Consider the following 21,517-nt stretch of genomic DNA (forward strand, 5'->3'; position numbering starts at 1 on the left):
TGACTTTGAATATTGCAATGTTTTTGTCCTTTCTGGTTTCCTAAGCAAATGGAATACATAAATACATGGGGGGATTCAATTCGGCCACGCTTAACTCTGCATTAATTATATTACTGTTAATATGGTAATTTTAACCCTGATTTCTGCTTGTGGCTCCCTGAGCTGCGAGCAAAAACCAGCGTTAAAGATTACTGTATTACTGATAATAATGCACGGTATTACCGTAATATCGGTAATAGTGCGCAAGCCGCGTTATTTTAAGCAGTAGCATGGCCAATTGACTTCCACCCCATAGTGTCATCATCAGGGGTAAACATGAATGTATCAATAGTGTAAAATGTGCTTCACGTTCTGTTGTATATTCTGGCTACTGAAGTCCCATGTTATAATATAGATATCTGTGATACCATATACATCAATTTTTAGGGAGGTGTGGTAGTTTGTAAAAATACAGATATTTACTATAAGTCGAGCCATGGCTTCTGTTTCTGGGTAGTGGTACTCTATTGAAACATAGAATGTTGACAACAGGTAAGGACCAATTGGTCCATCTAGTGTTCCAATATAGCTGCTGTTGCTGCAATCTGTTTAATCATTGTCTTTTCAGGACATTCCATTCTCATTAATGCCTAAACAGCATATGTTCACATTCCTCTTCATGTTAACTGCAAATGTCTGGGCTATCAGCCCATTTGTGAGATCCACTGAACGGAATGGCACATGTTGGTTTGATTGTCTTCCAGGCTTTATGCAGTGGGTGGCCGGGATGGAAGTTCGTGCCTCAAGTCTGTAGAATGCTTTGATCCTCACACCAATAAGTGGACCCTGTGCTCGCAGATGTCAAAGAGAAGGGGGGGAGTTGGAGTCACCACATGGAATGGTTTCCTGTATGCGATTGGAGGACATGATGCTCCGGCTTCTAACTTAACTTCGCGACTGTCCGATTGTGTAGAGAGGTAATGCTTATATAACCTGGAACACAGAAACATAATAACTTTGCAATTTTCATGATGCATATTGTGCAATTATTGTAGGTTTAAACAATAACCAAACAAAAAAAGTATATGGAGCAGTTGACTCTGCAGTTTAAAGCTGCACTACCACTTAAGTGGCTGAGCATTTAAGTTTGGCTGCGGAGCAAAATGTGCGAGTGGGAGGATCAATCAAAAGCGGTAATGCTCATAATAGCGGCTTCTGATTGGTCCTTCCCCCTCGCCACCCCACAGCATCACACAGCCATGGTTTTTGGTCAGTGTGCCCTGGGAAAAATGGAGGAGTATTCAGGGGGTTGAGGGCGTACATGTATAGGTGGTAATGTAAGTATGTCATTGCCTACATACAGGAGGCAGACATTTTGTGGATTGAACAAATATATATGGGATGCAGTATATCAATTCACTGGCAACAGGAAACATCACTAAGACATTAAGCACTCTGTTCCTTATACCTCAGTATGGTCCCTCTTTTCTAGTAAATAGATAGGCTGCATTCCCATGAATATTAGTGCAGTGTACAGAATGGCTGCCTTCGCTGTAGCATCAGATCCCATTAACAGTGCAGACGATCACATGACAATAGATAGCCATCATGATTATCCCACAGTAGTGTAAAGATGGACTCGAATAGCTTAAACATACAACTGTTGCATTACCATGTGAGTGCTGCACGTATATGTCATGTATGATGTAACTTTCTAGGTATGATCCCAAAACAGACATGTGGACCTCCGTGGCTTCCATGAGTATTAGCAGGGATGCAGTAGGAGTCTGTCTGCTGGGTGACAAGCTTTATGCTGTCGGTGGATATGATGGACAGAGCTATCTCAATAACGTGGAGGCTTATGATCCACAAACAAATGAATGGACACAGGTCAGTAAAGCTGTGAATTTACTATGGCAAATTAAAAAGCATAATAGGTTTGTAGTATTCTACTTTCCTACTAACATGACAATTGCTCTGCGGGGCAATGCTCTTCCTCTCCACAGTGCCTGCTGTATGTCCGTGCTCTCCGTTCTAGATCCAAGGGGGGTACCTCAGATAGATTCAATGGTTGCTTCAGTATGTTTAATATGTAACTCAAAATAATAGTACATCAAAAAATAACATGCGTATATAAAAATAATTTAAACATAGTAGAGACTTCGTATAAATGTAATAAGACTAAGAGTAATTTGAGTAAATTTACACTATGAAAGTGCATGGGGTAGGTAAAAAAAATTGAGAGCCGCACTCTACACTATTATGGAACACTGGAATCCCTTATCCAAACATTTTATCTTAAATTTTTTTAAAGATTTTATTTTTGCAAAGGTCAATAGTACGTATCAGTCAGTGACACAATGTGTTACAAACAGCATATTAATATACAGGTAATAAAACAAACAGCGTCCATTAGAAAAAATAAAAGGTACAGATATTGACCCGATTTTACAATAAGGAGAGAAAGGAGAAACTACAAAGAAAGAAGATGGACGAGAGAGTGAAAAAGGGGGCGGTGTGGCAAGCCGCCTAAAGGTGAAAGAAAAGAAGCAGTGGGGTAGAATATGGGAGAGATGGGAAGGGTGAGGTAGAGGGTGAAGGGAGGGATCCAGGTGGAATGATATTGAAGAATGTAACGAAAGGAATTTGAATCTGGATGTATGAGGTCCACGGCGCCCACACTTTATTAAATGATTTAGAGGTATTGCAGATGATACATGTCATATATTACATTTTATACGTGTACCATATTCTGCTGATAATTGTCTGCAGTGTTAGCGCAAGGGGCTGCTTCCAATCAGTGGTTATTTGACACAGGGCAGCAGAAACCATGTGACGGAACATCTTCATTTAATGTTTGGTGGCGGATGGAATCCCAAGAGGGAGGAGGAAAAACCTGGGAGAGTAGGGGATGTCAATTCGCAGTAGTTGTGACACAAAGTTCCGAAGCTCCATCCAGAACTGGGCAAGTTTTGGACATTGCCACTAAATCTGGAGGAAGGATCCTTCCGTCCTGCATCCTCTCCAGCATGTGCTGGACGAGTCTGGGATGATTTTTTTGTAGTTTGATTGGGACCAAGTACCATCGATAAAGAAGTTTTATAAGCATTTTTTTTCAGCTTTACACAGATTCATCTGGAGGCTGTGTTAGCTCTTATTTCCTCCCAGTCTTTGTTATATAGGGTCCTCCCAGGTCTTCCTCCCAAGCCCGGTCATGAGCCTCTTCCAAACATTTTTTAAAGCATTCAACCTCTTTGAGTGAATGATATAGCTTGGACTGGTGATTGGCCAGAAGGGCTGCTGCATCTGGCAGTAATAGAGGACTTGACTGGACTCCCAAACACTTGATAAGGTAAAAGCTCACCCTCATTCAGCAACCCAGTTCTGTTTCTACAAAAAAATAAAAGCAGTCATTAGATGACACCATTGAATCTGCATTTGGTCTGTAGGATCTAATCAGTCAGTTTACCAGTTTATGAGCTCATCAGCCGGAGAGAATAAAAGACAGTGCAAGTTCTGTGTGTGCAATTAGCTCTACTTTATTGTACACAAATTCACATACTTATAGCACTCTGGGTACACAAAATCACACACTTCAGAAAACTATGCCACTAATTGTCTTATCTTCGTCTTAACCACTCATTGTGTATGTTTTCGTTACACAGACCTTGCTACATTCTCACAGGAATTCTCCCAAGGGGGCTGGTGGTTTATCTTCTGTCTGCCATATACAAGGTCATGGGCACAGCTTCTTGCAAACAACAAAATAATAATGAATAACTTCTACAAAGTAGCTGCATTTAAGCTGTACAAGGACAAAATGGCTGTAAGGCAACAAGATGGTGTCCGCTTAACAAAATCACATTTCACAGGTCCATAGTAATGTACTGCATCAATACTAGTGCCAAAATAAAGTTACCTTTAAAATCTTGTCTTTGGTTGATAAATGGTATCGGCAGATTTTTGTGACCTTTTCTCTTTCCTCTTGCAGGTTGCCCCATTGTGCCTTGGAAGAGCCGGAGCCTGTGTTGTCACAGTCAAGCTATAGCCTGCAAGTTTTATATATATATATATATATATATATATATATATATATATATATATATATATATATATATATCTCCTCTGCACAGACTTTCACATTCCCAAAGAGCTGAGACGTTATGATTTATGTTAACGATACAATGCTATTATTGTGGATGTTTAAAAAAATACTTCTACTATTTATCACGTTAAAACATTCTATTCTATATGTACACGTTATAGATGTTGATCGTTTATCTACGAAAGAGTATTTATCTCATAATATTGGACCAACATACAACACACGTCTAGAATAGAGATATTTTATTTAAATATGTTACTGGAGCATTTGCAGGGCAAAACAAGTAACAAGTCATAAATCGGTTTATGTGTCGGAGAATGTTGCAGTATAATATTGCTGTATTTTACTTATACAATATCTTGTAAAGCCATCTCTTAATAAAAGCAAGTGCAATCAGGGCTTCCAGAAGTTGGCTGGGGTCCATGTCACCTGTGTCACCTATCGTAAGTGATGTAGTATGTACAGAAGGTCAGTGGTGTCCATTTTACGAGAGCCATACGGCTGAAAAGTGAATTTCGGAGAGCACAGAAAGACAATACTGAAGGGGAAAAGTATTTTTGTTTATGTTTTTGTTTAGACATGTGACCTGGTAATGTTGATCCTTTTCCTGCTTTTGTGTGACCAAAGCGTTTTTTTTTTATATTTATTTTGTCATTTTACGTACATTGTATTAAACATTAGCTAAGCCCAAGTTGGGAGCATTGCTCCTCTGTGATTCTTGGGCATGCAGATACTCACAGGTTATTAAAGTACAGTCACTTTGATGATAACTGTATGAATATCCTTGGCGGTTCCAAGGGGGACGAGGCGATTCCCCCCCCCCCCCCCTTCTCCCAGCAGGTGCGCACACTATATATATGTCCCTGTCGGCTGAGAGGCAGACAAAGAATCCTGCCTGGCTGCTCTGATTGTGTTTCAAACACACAGGGGCATGTATATAGTGTGCTACCGCAAGAAGCCCGCTCCTGCTAGAAGAGGAAAAGAGGGCGGGGCACTAAATCCCCCAAAACCTCTGGCGCCCCAAGAAAAAAATCTAGGTCCGCCACTGGTCAATATCATAGTTACAAATAGTAATGGTGGTTTCTGTCACTGAGCTATATGTTCATTTCATATAAAATTATGAAGAAGTTATTGTCAGGAAGTGAAATGTTGGAATATGTATTGATGAGGTGATTAAGGAAAAACCTGTTAAACACTCTGTTCTGGGTGTGAGACTTCATTGTGCTTGACATCTCTGTGTAGAGATATTGTAATACTTGTATTCTGGAGGTCATTTGTATATATTTCCAATAGGTTGGGCAGGATATTTCTAGACAGGCTTTAATTTAGATTCTCATAATGTAATGTTACAGGCACTGGCTAAAAATACATTTAAAGCCCAAAAAAAAAACTCCAAAGTTGTCTTGATAACACTATAATGGCCTTGAATTTAAAACTTGATTTGATAAATATTCAATTCTTAATTAATAAGTGTCCACCTGTTCCTATTATTTTGTTATTTTGTTTTAATTCTGGTTAGCGGTATTTATCCATATTTCAATTATGATATTTTATCATTTTTGTCTTCATAGTCCAATACGGTGCTAAGATCATACATGCCAACCTTTAAAAAGTTAGTTCTGGGAGATCCCGGGCACGGGGCGTGGTTGGAGGGCGGGAGGGGCGGGGCGCGGTTAATCGCCTCATTTTGGCCCCGTGACAAAACATCAATTTTGTTGCGGGGCCAAAATTACGCGATTCACCGCGAATCACGACATTTTGACGAGTAAGTGGCTGTATGCGGGATACTTGCCTGCACTCCCGAGATTCCTGGAGACCTACCAGAATTTTGGGAGTCTCCCGGACATTCCGGGAGAGTTGGCAAGTATGGCTAAGATTAAAGTAAGTAAGTTGACAGAATGGTAATGTACGTGTATTGAGCAATATGACTTGCGACGGATAGATATAAGTTACTAACTTTACATGCCACTGCAGGAATTGTAAACATGCTTAGTATTGTTTATATAGTGCTAACAGGAAGATATAACACATATGGGTCTAGTATATCTATTTGTCCCAGGACTTTCTTTACAAAGTATAATGCTTATATTTTCAGATCTGACTCGTCGTATAGCTGTATTAATCGGATTAATGACCATATGGTCATACACATAGGTGCCCAATTTGGTCAGAGTAGCAAGAAACCAGATTACACAGGGCCGGGTAAGGGCAGTTGGCTGCTGATGGTGTACAATGTGTGATAATGATATTCGGCCTACCAGATTTAATTCTATTTATTTATTATAGAAGAGTAAGAAACATGCACACATATTTGTAAATGAAAATGCTACAACCATGTGATGTTACAGATACATATAACCAAAACTGTACAGTTACCAATATTATAGAATAAACAAAGAATGACTAAATAAAGCAATACTTCAGATTCTCAAACCAAAAGTACAGCTAAGTCTTCTAAAATATTACTGGAAGGGAGGAGGGGGGGGGAAGGAACAGGGAGGAGAAGGTTAAAAATGTGACATAACGCAGCGTACACGCTTGAACATAAATTAGGACATACCAGGCACAGATGAATCGTTGTGTTGAAGTCAGGGCCCCAGGCCAGAATTGTATTATTTAATCATCCAGATATGTATTCCATCGAAGAGATGCACCAAATGTGTTTTAGTATTGCACTCCTAGCTGGATGGGATGACTTTTGGTGGTATATTATTCTATATAGATATTTTATTGCAATGGCCCCAGCGCTTTGAAGCAGCAATGCTGACCATTGTGCCATCCATTTTAAGGACACTCTAACCCCACTTCCTTCTTATGTCTGTTTTATAGAATGCCTCCTTGTGAGAATCTCCATAGCATCTGCTATTTTCTTTTTTGTTTTATTTATATATTTTACAATATGCATGGAAAAATAAGTAGTGTCCTAATATCTCGATCAGTGGTCAAAGTGGGTCTGTATACGGTGGTATGTCATACCAGCACCTCTCCTCACTGCTCACCTCTTGGTAATCTATTTTCACAATCAAATTTTGTCTCCAATGCAGAAGGCATAGTGGATGAGCTATTTGCCTAAGCCTCTGTGCATTTTGGTCGTCCCCGAAAAATGGTCACCGTCTGATATAACTCAGTAATAGAGACAGTCTGTAAGATAAAGGTTAATTCAACTCAAAGTGATGTTGTAGGGCAGTGATGGGTAACGCGATACACTCTGGGGGCAGAATGGTGTGGGCCTTCGACCTTCAAAAGGGCCGCACATTACCCTTAATCACAGTTAATAAGTTAATACAATGCATTTAATCAAAAAGACACCTATCTGTAGTAACATATAAGCAGGCATTTTAATAAAGTGTTACAAGCTGCGACAGACAAATCTGACAAAAAAGCAGGAACTTCTCAGCAAAGTGAACATAATCTGGAGTTCTACTGTTTATTTTTACCATATGCCATGCATCTCATGACACAGGCAGGTAAAAATGCTATTATAGAGCCTGATTTTGTGTGTGTGTGTGTGTGTGTGTGTGTGTGTGTGTGTGTGTGTGTGTGTGTGTGTGGTTGTGGACAGAGTGGAAAGCTTTGCATCCCTATATATTTGTATTTTGCTAAAAAGTATTATAAAGCATCATCAATTAGGGCTAGCATCAATTTAAACCTATTGAATTACCTACAGCTTAAGAGGCTAGGTGGCCAGCAGCCATTCGGTTACATTATTCATACCACCGCTTCTAAATTTACACTTCGACCACTGAACTGCATTCTAATAGGCACAAATATTATATTTCCAATCGCCTATTAATTTTTAGTCACCATTCCATTAACCCCAGCTAGCAGAACTGTGGGGGCCCCATGCTAGGAACCTGGTGAGTTCAGTTGTATCTGTCAACAGTCCTATGACTGTCAACGCAGGAGATCTCAAATCCAAACAGCACTGTGTTCGTTTCTAACACAGAAGCTGATTGGACAGATCCACGACTCTGTGCAGTCAGCACCTCTATTAGACAGCTGCTTGCATCCTCTTCCTCATGTCGCTGACATGGGGAGTAGATAGGGGTGAGTACTCCCAAACAGCAGGGGACCCTGTCATAGTTACTTGAAGATAGGGGGGTCTTTTCCTTTTTTTTTTTTTTTCTTTTGTTGGGGGGCTTACATGCATTTTTTGCCAAATAATTTCTTTATTACTCCCCATGTAGACTTAATTGTCAGGTATTAGTACCCCCCCTTAAGCATTCCACTAAAAATTGTATTTTTGTTTTCGTATTTGTGTTTTGTTTTGTGCTTTATATTGAAATGTATTATGTTCAGGCTGAAATCCTTTGCGCGGTATAACACTATGTGCCTTCCTCTACCATTACACACAATATCGGCCTTATAATGACTTACTGGTACATAGTCAGAACATTCTAAATCCCCATTCTTTTCTCTGTACACTTGCCTGACCTGCAATGAGGGCTGTGTTTTAGCATTATGTTTCATGTAAGATGTTTGCTTTATTTATTCATGTGCAATATCATCTGACGTCCTCTGCTTCTTTTTGTTCTGTTCGTGTGTCGCTTTTATAAAGATATATGTGCAGTTTCAGAACATTTTTATTACCAAATGATATGCTGTAATAAAACATTTATGCACTTTGGTATTCCCGTGTGTTATTCGAGGTATCCGACAACAATACAGGATATTATTGCAGATCTGATATTATAATCCCAGATTTTGATAATGGAGAACTATGCAGGCTGTAAGGAGAAGGCTGATGTTTTCACCGGCATAGTAACCCAACAAACCTCAAAGTTACCTGCGGCTTCTCCTGGCATCCTGTAAGCCAAGACAAGCCCCTTAACTAATTATGAAGACAATTAAGAACATATATACATATTTAATGTTTATTATTAACTAAGGACTTGATAAACAGTAACGCACAGCTGTGGCAGTGTTAATATATGTGCTATTATACTGTAAAAGAAAACATTTTAAATGTGCAGCAACATGTAATATAATACATTTCTAAATACATAATGATTGGTGAAATATCTCAAAATATAAAGGTCTGATTTTTTCCTGTTAGAAGGCAAGATTGTGAGTCTGGTTATTTTAGATTTGACTTAATTATACCCACATACACATCTTACAGCTACCTTTCCCTATATATTCAAAATGCAAACATATAGGGAATTGTGACTTGGATGTGTGGTTTAATTTTGCTTATGGATAACTTATATTTTATTTTAAAAAATCCTGCCAGGATTATGCCAGGATATTTATAGAATGTAAATCCTGCCAGGATATGTATAGAATGTATATTCTTCTTTTAGACTATATTCAGGTATAGGACAAGGCTTTGGTGTAAGGGATCCAGGGATGCAAGTCACCAACCAACATTACCCCCCAAGCAGCCATTACTAATGCAGCTGAGCTCCAGTATACTTGTACTCTGTATTACCCTTAGCAGTTGTATCATATAAAATGAAAAGTTGCTTATTGGTAAGGTTTGGGCCGATTCATTGAATTTTATTGTGCCTGTCTAACACCAACGAATAGGTTGTGTATATAATGTACATCATGTTCTATGTTTCTCCTCTCTTTTTCGGGAATATCCATCTACTTCCTCTTTCATGCTCTCCCTGCTGCTGACACTCCATAGAGCCAGTCCATGTTAGATCTGTCAGTCATACCCTGGTTATACATTACACCCATCTCCGTTACATCAAAGCGGAGCGCGGTTTCTGGAGTTCTATTACAGGAGCCATGGTCCGTAGATGGTGGGTACAGTTGGGGTCAGAATATTTTGGATGAGGGAGCGTGGTCGTGGTAGTATGCAGATCTAGGAGGTGTAGAATGTAAACCGCTTAGTTGTTGAAGTAGTACTTGACTAGCTGAAGCTTACAGCAGAGATGGGAAAAGGTATGCAGTAGTGAATAGTCATAGTATAGAAGGGTTAGGGATAAGTGCAGTGGCATTAGGTGAACGAAGAGTGAAGAATATAGTGGGATGGCAGACTATAGAGTAACAGATAAAACTCTTGATAAATGACTTGCAGTGGTGTATAGAAGTTTATAAGTAGAGTGTTGGAAAGAAGTTGTGAGGTTATGGGGTGTAAGGTGCTGAGAAGGGATGGAAAAGTAGAAAATAGATTAAGGAAAAGTACAGAGTATTGTCTAGTGATAATCAGATGTCCTGTCTTATGGTGTCCATATTATTAGAGTACTATAATAATGAGATGGGGTGAGTAGAGACATGGAACCAATATATATGGGACTTAGAAATGGAAATATATAGAAGTGTGGTTGTCATGCATCATAGTCCGGCTGTTACTCATCGAATCCACTGTCCAGCGAGCTCCCTCTGCTCCCCCTTTTGTTCCAAGTGTTGCATCCTGTGCCACAATTCCACTCTATATAACAGGAGGCGCATGGCCTGTCCTATTCATCAGCTCAGCTATTTAAACCTGCTCTGTGCTCAGGCCTGTGCCGGAGTATTAGGCTCCATACCTTTACTACGGCATTCCTGGGCATCTTGTGGCTGATTTCTGTGTATTCTGACCAGGGATGTTCCTGACCTCTCCAGCCTGATGTTTGGTACTGTTTATATTCCCGCAGCCTGTTCTGATACTCCTTCCTGTTTTCTGATTTGGCACTCTGCAGTCTGTTTGTGTGCCAGTCCGTCTACGTTGATCAGTCTCTTCTTGCTGTTTCATACCAGCTCGTCAAGCCTTGGGGCAGGGCAGAGGTCCACAACTTGCAAAACCACCAGGAGTGAAGCCCAAACCTCTTTTGCGGGGGGTCCCTGGCAACAACCTGGGATTCGTTAGACTTTGGCCTCTGTTACTTACTGCCTGTGCTAATCCAGGTTGACGACAGAGAATCCACCAGAGTCATGACGGGTAAGGAGAATTGAAATACAAAAATTAAAGAAAAAAAAATGAGAAAATATACAAATAAATATAGATATTCTTAGACAACTAGTAGACAATAATAAGAAAAAATATAAAAAGGAGTTAAAACTGTTCGTAGTGTAGGAATTGTCCCCTTTAAGCTCTGGCGTTACCCGAGCTGTCTTTTTCACTATATGCTATCATCTGGTCTTTTACTTCTTGCCGTTACTTCCTGGTGATGTGGATGGAAATCACAATGACATATGCTGGTCCCTGGGGAATGAACAGACAATTTTAACTTCTCCACAAAGCTTTGGAGGACATAGGAAACCAGAGTTCAGCTGGACTGTGTAGCTCTTAGGAGGTGACATTGGTATGTTGGTTGAAGGTGCTGGCAGTGGTAGAGTTTGGTATCTTTGCCTTTGGTGCCAAAGGACCTTGTCCCACTACTAGCTATGAAATAAATTGTACAATACATTTCACCCTTTAACCTTGTCCATCAGTCTTGTCATATAATATTTGCCTTGAATAGCACATGGTTGACGAACACGTTAGTTGCCAGAGCATTGAGTTAAATGCTAGATACGACCACCATACCGGCAGTGCAGAATAAATAACATCTGAGTAACAACAAGCAATAAAGCATTTTAAAAAAACTGCTCTTTTAAGAGCGCTACCTCTACCCCACCTACTATTATACCCCCTACATCCTAGTCAATAAGCACAGAGACCTCTTAGGCCTGAGCATATAGTCACTTTAGTACAAGCTGGCTCCTCAACACACAGTTAGGCCTTTCCCACAGATAGTTAATAATATCTAGGTGTTTGGTTCCATTTTCCTCAGTTTTATAAACAATCTCTAACCCCTATCTTTCCTTACACTTCACCCTTGTTACTATATCACAGTCCTGCAAAAGTGTATTGTCGTCAACATAGGGAACTTACAGTTATTTATAAGGGATGAATCATAACTGCAGTGTAAATATGTTCTATCAAATGAATCCATTGATAAGTTCAGCTACGAAAGTGTAAAATGTGAAGACAGAGAGTCTGATGTAAATGTATTTGATGGCTTTGCACATCCCAATGTGAGAAGATAACCATATCACCTGTAGCAGCTTCATAGGGCTCTTGCTGTGAGATATATTCTGACACAAGTTAGTTTTTGGACACTTGAATAGACTTTGTGGGGCCGGTCACAGCTGGACATCCTTGCAGCCCAAGGCAGCATTTTGAAGGCCTATACAGGTAAATAGAAATATGAGCTTCAAAGGAAAATGTCTTCATAGTTCATATTTTGGGAAATCCGGGTGTCACTCCATACTGAGGAGCAGAAATCACACCAGGTTAGTGAATGACAGGTACGGGTGGTATCCGGGAACAGCTAAAATCACATATCTTTGGAAAAGCTATGTCACATGGTCAAAATTTCATCATGTTTTGTATCAAAAGATGGACATAGGGGATTTATTAATGATATAATTGGATCAATATGACGCTCTACAGAAAAGTAAGATCACATAGTAGAATTGGTTAGTAAATCAGGCAACATGCAAATGGTGATTGAAAAAAGTGTCACAGGCCACAACCCCCTGGGAATGGAAAAAGGTGTGGAAGTGACTTTAAAAGGCTGAGACCAGGTATAGCAAATTGTCAGACTTTGGGAAATCAATTCACATTGATAAGCTGTCCATCTTCCTTGACAATTTTCCTTGGCCAGAAAAGGCAATTCACATAAGAGCTATTCTGAATGTAACCCCCTTTATTTTAAACTGTTTTGCTTGTGTATGTTATCTCAATCTATTTGTTTATTATTTTTTTATATTTGTATGCCATGTACTTTTGTATATTAAATCTATAATTTAATATGTTGCGTCCTTGATACTCTAAAGAATCTATTAGCCTGTTAAGAAGATATAGCTAGACCAAGTTAACCCTTTAAATGCCAGTATGTGATTTGTGCTAAGAGGTACTCCCTGTCTCCCCCTGACACCCTCCTAGGTGTTCTATATTTCCGCCAACTCTTCATTCTGTATGTGACCATTACTGAATAAATAAGAACTTTATTTGAAAATCTTTGTTTTTGTCTGAAGTTTCAGTCTTCACAGGGATTATACAGCACAATAGCACTCTGCTTTACAGTTATAGGACAATAATAATAGGAAACTAAATGTAATGTGCTTGAACCATTTATAACAAGTAGCTTGTAAAAGGTCATCCTCACACCTAGGTATGGTTTATTTAGGATGGTGTCACATGGACTCTTGTTAAAACTGTTCTTGAAGTCAGGAAAAAGGGTCTGTGAATCGCTCTTATATTGAATTGTATCATTTATATGTAGTCTCCTGTCTATATTGATTGATACAATTTATTTTATTTATTTTTTTAAAGTAATTTTTATTAGGGTTTTTTTCAAAACAAAACAATGAGTTTGAAACATACCAAGAGAATGTATAAACATACTTTATACATATGAAACTCAAATGATTACACACAATAGTAAGAAAGATAAATTATCTAAAATCCGGTATGTTATTCATGGAAAAAAAAAATGTTGTTTGTTTTTATTTTTCAGTGGGAGGGGGGAGACGAACAATGGGGGTAGGAAAGGTTTTAGGGATGGGGAGGGGAACAGGAAAATATTCTACTCATTGTTTTATGCATCAGAATATAGGAAAGAGGAGCGTTAACCCGTGTGGTTACACGGAGATCAAATTAGTTTAGGATTTTCTAAAACTTATAAGCGTAGTGATCCTTCTTAAACCTGACGAGGGTACATATCAAAACAACAGAGACTTGTCAAACAGTTGTCAAGGGAGGCTCAGCATCATAGTAACTTGTCCAGGAAGACCATGTGTTTTTGAAATTCACTGGTTTGTCTTTGAGAAGAGCTGTGATGCTTTCCATCCTATAGATCAGGCCTGTCCAACCTGCGGCCCTCCAGGTGTTGTGAAACTACAAGCCCCAGCATGCTTTGCTGGTAGACAACCAGTTGATAGCTGGAAGGGCATGCTGGGACTTGTAGTTTCACAACATCTGGAGGGCCGCAGGTTGGACAGGCCTGCTATAGATTGACCAAACTTTATTGATAGTGGCCGAGAGCGAGGTGATTGATACAATTTATATGCACTCTCCTGTCTATATTGATTGAGGCCATTTTACTTTTCCAAAGACTGTCCTGATATAATAAATAACAAATGCAGGCAATAGTCCCCATTCAGAAGTATAATAAATGCATTTACTATTTAACCAGAAAAAGTATTCAATAAGACCTGACGGTTGTTAGGTCCATGTTACTGGGAAGAAGACATCATTATCAATGTATGAAATTTAAATTCATAATGAATAATTAACTCCAAACTTGCCAACTTTATCAAGAGCCCCTTTGGCAGTTCCCGAGGGAGATATGGTCAGAAGGGGCGGGACTTAGTGGATCGCTAAAAATCGAGTCATTGCGGCTCTATTTCTGCCTATTGCACTAGGAAGTGGACAGATGCGGGAGGTTGCCCTGCTCTCCCGGGAGACCTACCCAGGAGTCTTTAATCTCCAGGACATTCCGGGAGAGTTGTCAAGTATGATTAAATCTCCTGTTTGTAATTTGTTAGTTTTTTTTTTGCCCACCTGGGGGAACCTCTGATATTGAGGGCTGTGCTTTTGAGCCAGTAGCCACTTAGGGAATGATTATGAGTTAGGAATAAAGCCAGAAAAAAAATCAGATTGTGGTCCTTGCATCATATAACAGAAGAGGAGAGGGAGATGGAGGTGCTACCCATACCCTCCATGATGCTGGCTATACCCCCTTGTTTGTCACAGTGCTGCTCACAATAAGCCCTTCAAAATTTTCTGCTCCAGGCCCATGTGGCTCTTAATCTGGGCCTGTTCAGGTGGAGGGTTGCCCTGTGTGTAACCCTCTTCTTCAAATGCATATGTTTTGTCGACCATATTAGATAATTTTTTAATACCTTAAATTCTGGTTTAACAGTGGCTCCTGTTTGTTGAGAGCAGGGAGGCAGAGAGTGCAGGTGAGCTAGCTGTCCTAGATCTGTGCAGGCAAGTCTTCTCTACCCCCTCTTCATAATCTCACTCATATAGCTGCTCTTTTGAAAGCACCATTTTGGATGTACGGAGTGGGAGGAGCAGATGAAAAGAAATAGATGAAGTCTGAGGGCAATTTGTATTTCATGGTTTGCAATGGTTTCTTTACAATAGGGATCTTGTTGTCTTTGCCCATGCTTACTCGTTGTCAGCATTTTGGTCTCTAATAGTGCAGTTTTGTCAGGAGCTGGGAGGTGACCATCTCTTCCCAATAGGAAGCCACTTCCTCTTGAATATGCTTTTGTAACACAGTAAGGGCGTGCAGACGCAAGTTAAGCACACACCTTTTAGATATGTTTTATTTTGGGTTCCATATAACCTTCAATTATATTCCTTACAGTCTAAATTCTGCATTTACACAAGACAGGTTTTCAAGTCTATGATGATGACTGCTGCATATTTGCTCTGCACATATTATATGCTAGGTTTAAGGTTACCATCGTTTTGCATGTAACTCAAAATACATTTGAGAAAATATAAGTGTGCATACGCAAACGGGTATCTTTCATGTTTAACTCCAACTGAAGGCCTAGTGCATGGAATTAGTTATTTTCTTTTTTTTGCTTGTAATATTTTTTAGGTTCCATCCAGAGGGTTGTATTCAATGTAATAAAAATGAATGCAGTAAGTAAACGTTATTGAAAACACTTCTACTTTTGAGGGCAAGTACAAGATCTCCCTGTTTAGACAAGACTGAAGTTAGCTTCTTATTCGGCCAGCTTCTTACTCACCTCTTATACATGTTCCAGCTTCTTATTCAAAAAACTTAATTTTTAAGTATTAAATCATGTTGGATCTCTGATTTAACATTAGATTAACAATAAAGGGTGTCCCTTATACAAATTGCAATTGTATTTAGTATAGCCAAACACGGGTTAAACCAGCGATCCAACTTGATAATCTTTTATAGACAAAGGTTTCTGAATAAGAACCTGTAACATTAACAAGAAGCTGGCTGAATAAGATCTAACATAAATCTCGATCAAAATAAATATGGACTTGCAGTCTCCACTCCAGCATCGTGTCGAATCAAACTAGTCAAATCAAAGTTGTCTTCATAAAAATGGCAACCACCATGGAGCTCTTTTAATAGCTTTGGAGACACATTCAGCTCAGAATAACCATTCAAGTATTCGTCTTGCAAAAAAGAAGTGCGAAGATGTGTCCTCCCTCGCTTCTGTGTTATGTGATTGGCTGAGAGGTTACCGTGGCAACGAGTGACGCTCCGCAGTATACCGCCCGTGGTTGCCCTGGGTACACGCATGCGCAGTGCGGTGTTACGAAGACCACAATATGAAGGTGAGGAGGCCGGAGAATTGGGGGTACACATTGGGCAATATTTTAGCTTTCCCTAAAATTCTCGGTACTAACTGCCTCTCCTGCGGGGAGATTTGTGCATTGATGCAGGTTATAAGGGGGGCTCAATAAACGCGAAGGAAGCAGAAACTATCTCCATACTTTATGCTAATACTACCACATTATCTCCTAAACTGGGGGTAAAAGTGGGGGCATTAGATTTATGGACTACGGTGTTCTGTTATCTCCATTTTCTACTGCCTATTTATAGATTTTCTCTGTGTGAGATACTATGCCATGATGCTATGTGTTCAACATATTTCCATATACTTATTACCACCACAGTGCTATGTGGGGCTTGTCATATATGTCTGTAACCATACTGTGTGATGTATTGAGTGATATAGCTGCTAAATGTTATAAGTCTTCCCAAAATCCCAAAAGTTGAGGCACAAGGATCCTCCTAATAACATGTCTAGTGCCTGTTAAGGGTCTGAGCTTAGCAAGTAACGCTGTTTATCCTGTATTATTTTAATACTCCGCAAGTGTAAAGTCAATTGCTTATGTTTCCAGCCATGATATGACAAAAAGCAGTAAATGGTGCTGTTTCTATTGTACTATTGTTTGTTTCAGAGACTATATTAATCTCAATGCTATGCATACAAGATTGACAGTATTATACAGTTGGCACATTTTTTTTGTGATGCTCTCATTAAATTCTTGTAATGTTTGTGTTTCTCAGCGGGTATTTTCTTTGACGGAAAAGGCATTGCTTGGACATCCCATCCAGTTTGTCTGGCAGAAGACATTAGGAAATTACATCGTAGTTACAGGGTAAGCAAAGAGTTATCATACTATGTTTCTTGTATTTTGCTCCTCTCAATTTAGCATCATTTTGGCAGACTCAAAATTTGTGTGTTATGACCTTTGGGAACGACAGAGAATAACTGTTTAAGGCTATGTTGACACTGGAGCTTGTAATGTGTTTTTTATTACATGTAAAAATCCATATAAACTGAATTGTGTTTAAGTATGCGTTCATATATGTTTGGTATGCTTTTAGATGCATTTACAAATGCGTTCAATCTGTGTTCATTAAGTATGCATCTTTGGCAAAATTGGATGTTCAATGATGTTAAAAGTCAAATGTATGTAGAAATTCATATGTAAATGCTTTTTAGCTGCATCTCATGTAATTACAATGTGCTCCCATTGAGTGACTGTAACTTTTTAGCTGTGTTGGCATGTGTGAGCCACTCTGGAACAAGAAGCGCTGCAGCCCATTGCAAGATAAAATGCAAATTTGTACGATCATTTGGTCCCATGATTTGTATTATCACAGCTGTGTACACATCTTAAATGTAGAACTTTAATGCCAAATCAGGATTGTACCTAGCCTTGCATAGTCTTTTTTTTTTTTCTCAGATGGCCTCCAAGCTTTTTAGCTATTATTTTAAAACTGGAGCACACTGATCTCTTCCTGTTTAATTACGGACACAGATCTGTGTTTCTTAAACCATATTTTGAGTCATCTTTACAAAACAAAGAAAAACTGTTATGAAAACAATCCAAATAAAAGCTTAATTACAGCAGAACAATGTAAACACTTTTATCTGTTTGGTTGTTATTTAGTATCATAAATGCTTGCTATAAACTAAGATTGAATACACTTAGCATGTCTGTTAAAATTTTGATGACACTCTATCTATTAATATGTAAAATATAATATCTAACTCCCAGAACTATCCCCTCAGAATCCAAGATATGAATGTCATAAGTCTCAAGTGACCACAAGAGCTTATTGCTAAGTCTTTTTTTTCTATCTATATATTAATTTTTGATCTTAATGACCAATTTCCAATAATTCTATTTTGCTGCAGGATAGCTATTATTAGTTTTATTGGTTTAATTGGTAAAGCTCCCCTGTAACCACCAAACCCAAAAACTGCCTTTATGCGATCCACTGGACGATTCACGACCCTGGTTTTAGAAAAAACGTCATTAAGATTTTATTATTTCTTGCTTATATATATATATATATATATATATATATATATATATATATATAATTAGGTTTTTCAATAGCAGTAATAAGATGGGGGTACAGGCGAGAAATGAAGAGTAGGAGAAGGTCTCAATTGAATAAAGAATACCTGGGGCTTGAGGAGACGTAACAAAAAGGGTAAACTTTGCAGTATATAAATGATCAAACTGAGAAGCATTCATTATAACAATGTGGAGGAGACTTTAATATGAGGGATAGAGGCTAAAGGAGGAAAGACCAGGGGGAGAGTTACTAAGGGTGTAGTGAGGGGAGACAAGTGGAGCAAACACGAGGGGAGAGCATATGATAAGGAGGTTGATCCTTTACCTGAAGGGAGATGCACTATCATCGTAGTATGTGGTTCTGACAAGTCTTTTTAATTAAATGTCGCTACATGGTGGAACTGTCTCTGTTACTTCTCTAGATTTACTCTCAGTCTCAGTTTCTCGACACTTTTCAATAGCTTTGCTTAGGTAGCCCGAGTCAGCCTAAGGTTTGATACACTCTACAGAAAATTTCACCCGACTTACCAACTTACCAATTTACCAACGACTGAAGGTCTCAATCAGCAGCCGATTCATGTGTACACACTGTTGATGTTTTACACGATTTACCTTCAGATCTGCGATGTGCTTTGGAACGATGACCGTTTATTATTGGAGCGTACACGCAATATCGGGTCGTTTATCGTGTGATCGGCCCGATAATCGGGTGGAAAAACCTGTAGAGTGTACCCAGCCTGCACTCAGCCATTCCAAAGCAATGAAACAGAGGAAAACCATTACCTTATAATTTATGTACTTTTAGATCGCACACCCCTATCTTGTATTACAACGGAGAAAAATTTGAATCTCTTTAACTTAGATCTGCACTAACAGCAGAATATTGTCTCTGCACATGACATTGTACAGTGTACATTCTTTTTCTTCTGTCTTTTAAAAATGACTTATTAATGAACATAATGTGAGTTTTTTTTATAATTGCACATAAATCGGGCACATTCGTATTTACAAGGTGCATATCTGAAGAAACATCAGGTGTAGGTCCGCTCTGCACTGACAGACACAATACACTGCAGGATACGTCCAGTACATATGTGGAATATAAAGTCACAGGAGAATGCACAGAAAAAAAAAGATATTCAATTATTGTAAACTGTTGATAATATAGTCATTAATGGCAAATATTTAAAACATTTTTTTTTATTCCCAACCCCACCATGAATACTTTAATCAGGAATTTATCAATATCTACTGTGCATAAAATAATTTTTTACAGTTGCTCTTGATTGCAAACACATGTTCTAGCATGCAAACGCGACCGTCATCACTGTCACTCTGCACTTACGCCTGCCCTGTAGCTGGTGCAAGTGATACGACTAAAGAACACGTACCTTAGAGTTGCCCAAAGCTTGAATCGGAAGCTGTTGCGTGCGTTCGAGTTTGGAACGCCCTTACTGTACAGTGACTACGCACATACTCCGTTCCCTCCCCGTTCCGCCAATGAAATCGTAGTCTGTCGTAATTGTTCTTTGCGCTCGAAGGTGAATTGCAAACACTTGCTTTTATGTTCCTTAATGAATCAGGCACAGGAGCTTTAGACATTCGCACTTATTTCAATTAGAAAATTGCAGCAAAAATTGAGTTCCTCATTCACTTTGACCTGTTACCATTAGAGAAACTTTCTTCCTGAAATAAAGTGTTCATGTTTAAAGCACCCACAGAACACCAGCCTAAAATGTCATTATTTTTTCTCATGTGCAGTTTTATTTCTCATTTCAACTTCAAATAAATTCTCTTTAAGTCCATACCAATTTTTACCAGTATTGGTACAACACATTTATATGGTAAAGGTCATCAATAATAAGAATCAATCTTATCGTTGTCTTCTTCATTCTTCACCTTCCTGTTTCTCCAGAGCGGATCACACAGTGAAAATCTATGATCGTCACGGCCAGAAGAAAGATGAAATTAATTTACCAGGGTGAGTGCAACTTTACGCTAACATACCTCTTCTATGCTCCTTGTGTGGAGTGTGCATGTAGAATTGTTATTTGAATGATGTTATTTTGTTATGGGTTGTAATATTGTATTCACCCGTCCTATTCTCTCTCCTAGCGCATGTTTCTCTATGGATTGGGACAAGGATGGGAATGCTCTGGCTATCGTTGCCGAAAAATCAAGTTCCATCTACATGTGGGATCCTAATACACGTAAGACCAGCCAGTTAGACAGTGGCATGAGGTAAGACCCCTCTCCTTACCGAAATATGTTGTTGTAGTTTTCATATTATTTATTGATGGTACTTTTTTTTTTTCCAATAAACCTCTTCTTACGAAACATATAAGATACACAGTCATAGTGAAATATAGAGACTCATACAAACCTCTCAAAGCAGTAGTAATGGTTATTTACGTAGGTGTAAACATACGCCCTCTGCAGCACATTTGCAGCATGGCACCCATTGTTGCATTGATATGACTTTTTTTTATTTTATTTTTTTTAACTATTTCTTTTGAAAAGTAGCATTGATATACAGACAAGAATCAGCAATTAGTACATTGCAGGAGTAGAAAAAATAAAAAAAAACAGAACATAAATAGATGACAATGTAACAGAAAATATTTTAAAAGCAAATATCAAAGACAACAACAGATTGTCATTGAACAAACAAGTAAGTAAACAATTGTTGCACAGATTACTCAAGATTCTATAACATTTTATAATAATATAGTGTGGGGGGAGAAGGGAGGGGGGGGGAGTTGGCACTGGTCGTCACCGAAAAAAGAGAACATTTTCTTTTTTTTCCTTTTTTTTTTCTTAAAAAAGTGCACAAGAGAATACTAGCCAGACACTCGGGGAAGGGGAACAGCTTTAAGAGCCAGACCACCTATGAGCTGTTCACTAATAAGGAACATAGGTAGTTCGCTTAACAGGGAGGAGTTGGTGCAGGAGCTAAGGGGTTATAAGTAAAGCCAAGGAGCCCAAATCTGGTGGAATTTATCATCCTTATCGTGTAGATGGCATGTAATCTGTTCCATCTGGGCAATAGACCAAATATAGGATCGTAAGGCCGCCATAGTGGGGGGCTGAACTTGTTTCCATGACTTAGCCACTAGGCATCGCGCAGCTGCAAG

General features: G+C 38.9%; 2 protein-coding genes across 5 annotated transcripts in view; both read left to right on the top strand.

Moving 5' to 3' along the window:
* The window catches only part of KLHL5 (kelch like family member 5), an 88,201-nt gene extending 79,490 nt beyond the window's left edge, over nt 1-8,711 (top strand). For all 4 annotated transcript variants that reach the window (XM_075194787.1, XM_075194788.1, XM_075194786.1 and 1 more), the window contains exons 9-11: nt 744-956; nt 1,698-1,869; nt 3,971-8,711. In XM_075194787.1, the coding sequence (XP_075050888.1) occupies nt 744-956; nt 1,698-1,869; nt 3,971-4,027 (442 nt within the window). In that variant the 3' untranslated portion in view covers nt 4,028-8,711. The remainder of the gene's footprint in view (nt 1-743; nt 957-1,697; nt 1,870-3,970) is intronic.
* A 7,539-nt stretch (nt 8,712-16,250) lies between these two features.
* Nucleotides 16,251-21,517, top strand: part of WDR19 (WD repeat domain 19) — a 53,547-nt gene continuing 48,280 nt past the window's right edge. Inside the window, exons 1-4 of the mRNA XM_075194794.1 lie at nt 16,251-16,340; nt 17,080-17,171; nt 20,299-20,364; nt 20,499-20,624. Coding sequence (XP_075050895.1) covers nt 16,335-16,340; nt 17,080-17,171; nt 20,299-20,364; nt 20,499-20,624 — 290 coding nt within the window. The 5' untranslated portion in view covers nt 16,251-16,334. The remainder of the gene's footprint in view (nt 16,341-17,079; nt 17,172-20,298; nt 20,365-20,498; nt 20,625-21,517) is intronic.

Source organism: Mixophyes fleayi, chromosome 1 (genome assembly GCF_038048845.1).
Source record: "Mixophyes fleayi isolate aMixFle1 chromosome 1, aMixFle1.hap1, whole genome shotgun sequence".
Taxonomy (NCBI): domain Eukaryota; kingdom Metazoa; phylum Chordata; class Amphibia; order Anura; family Limnodynastidae; genus Mixophyes; species Mixophyes fleayi.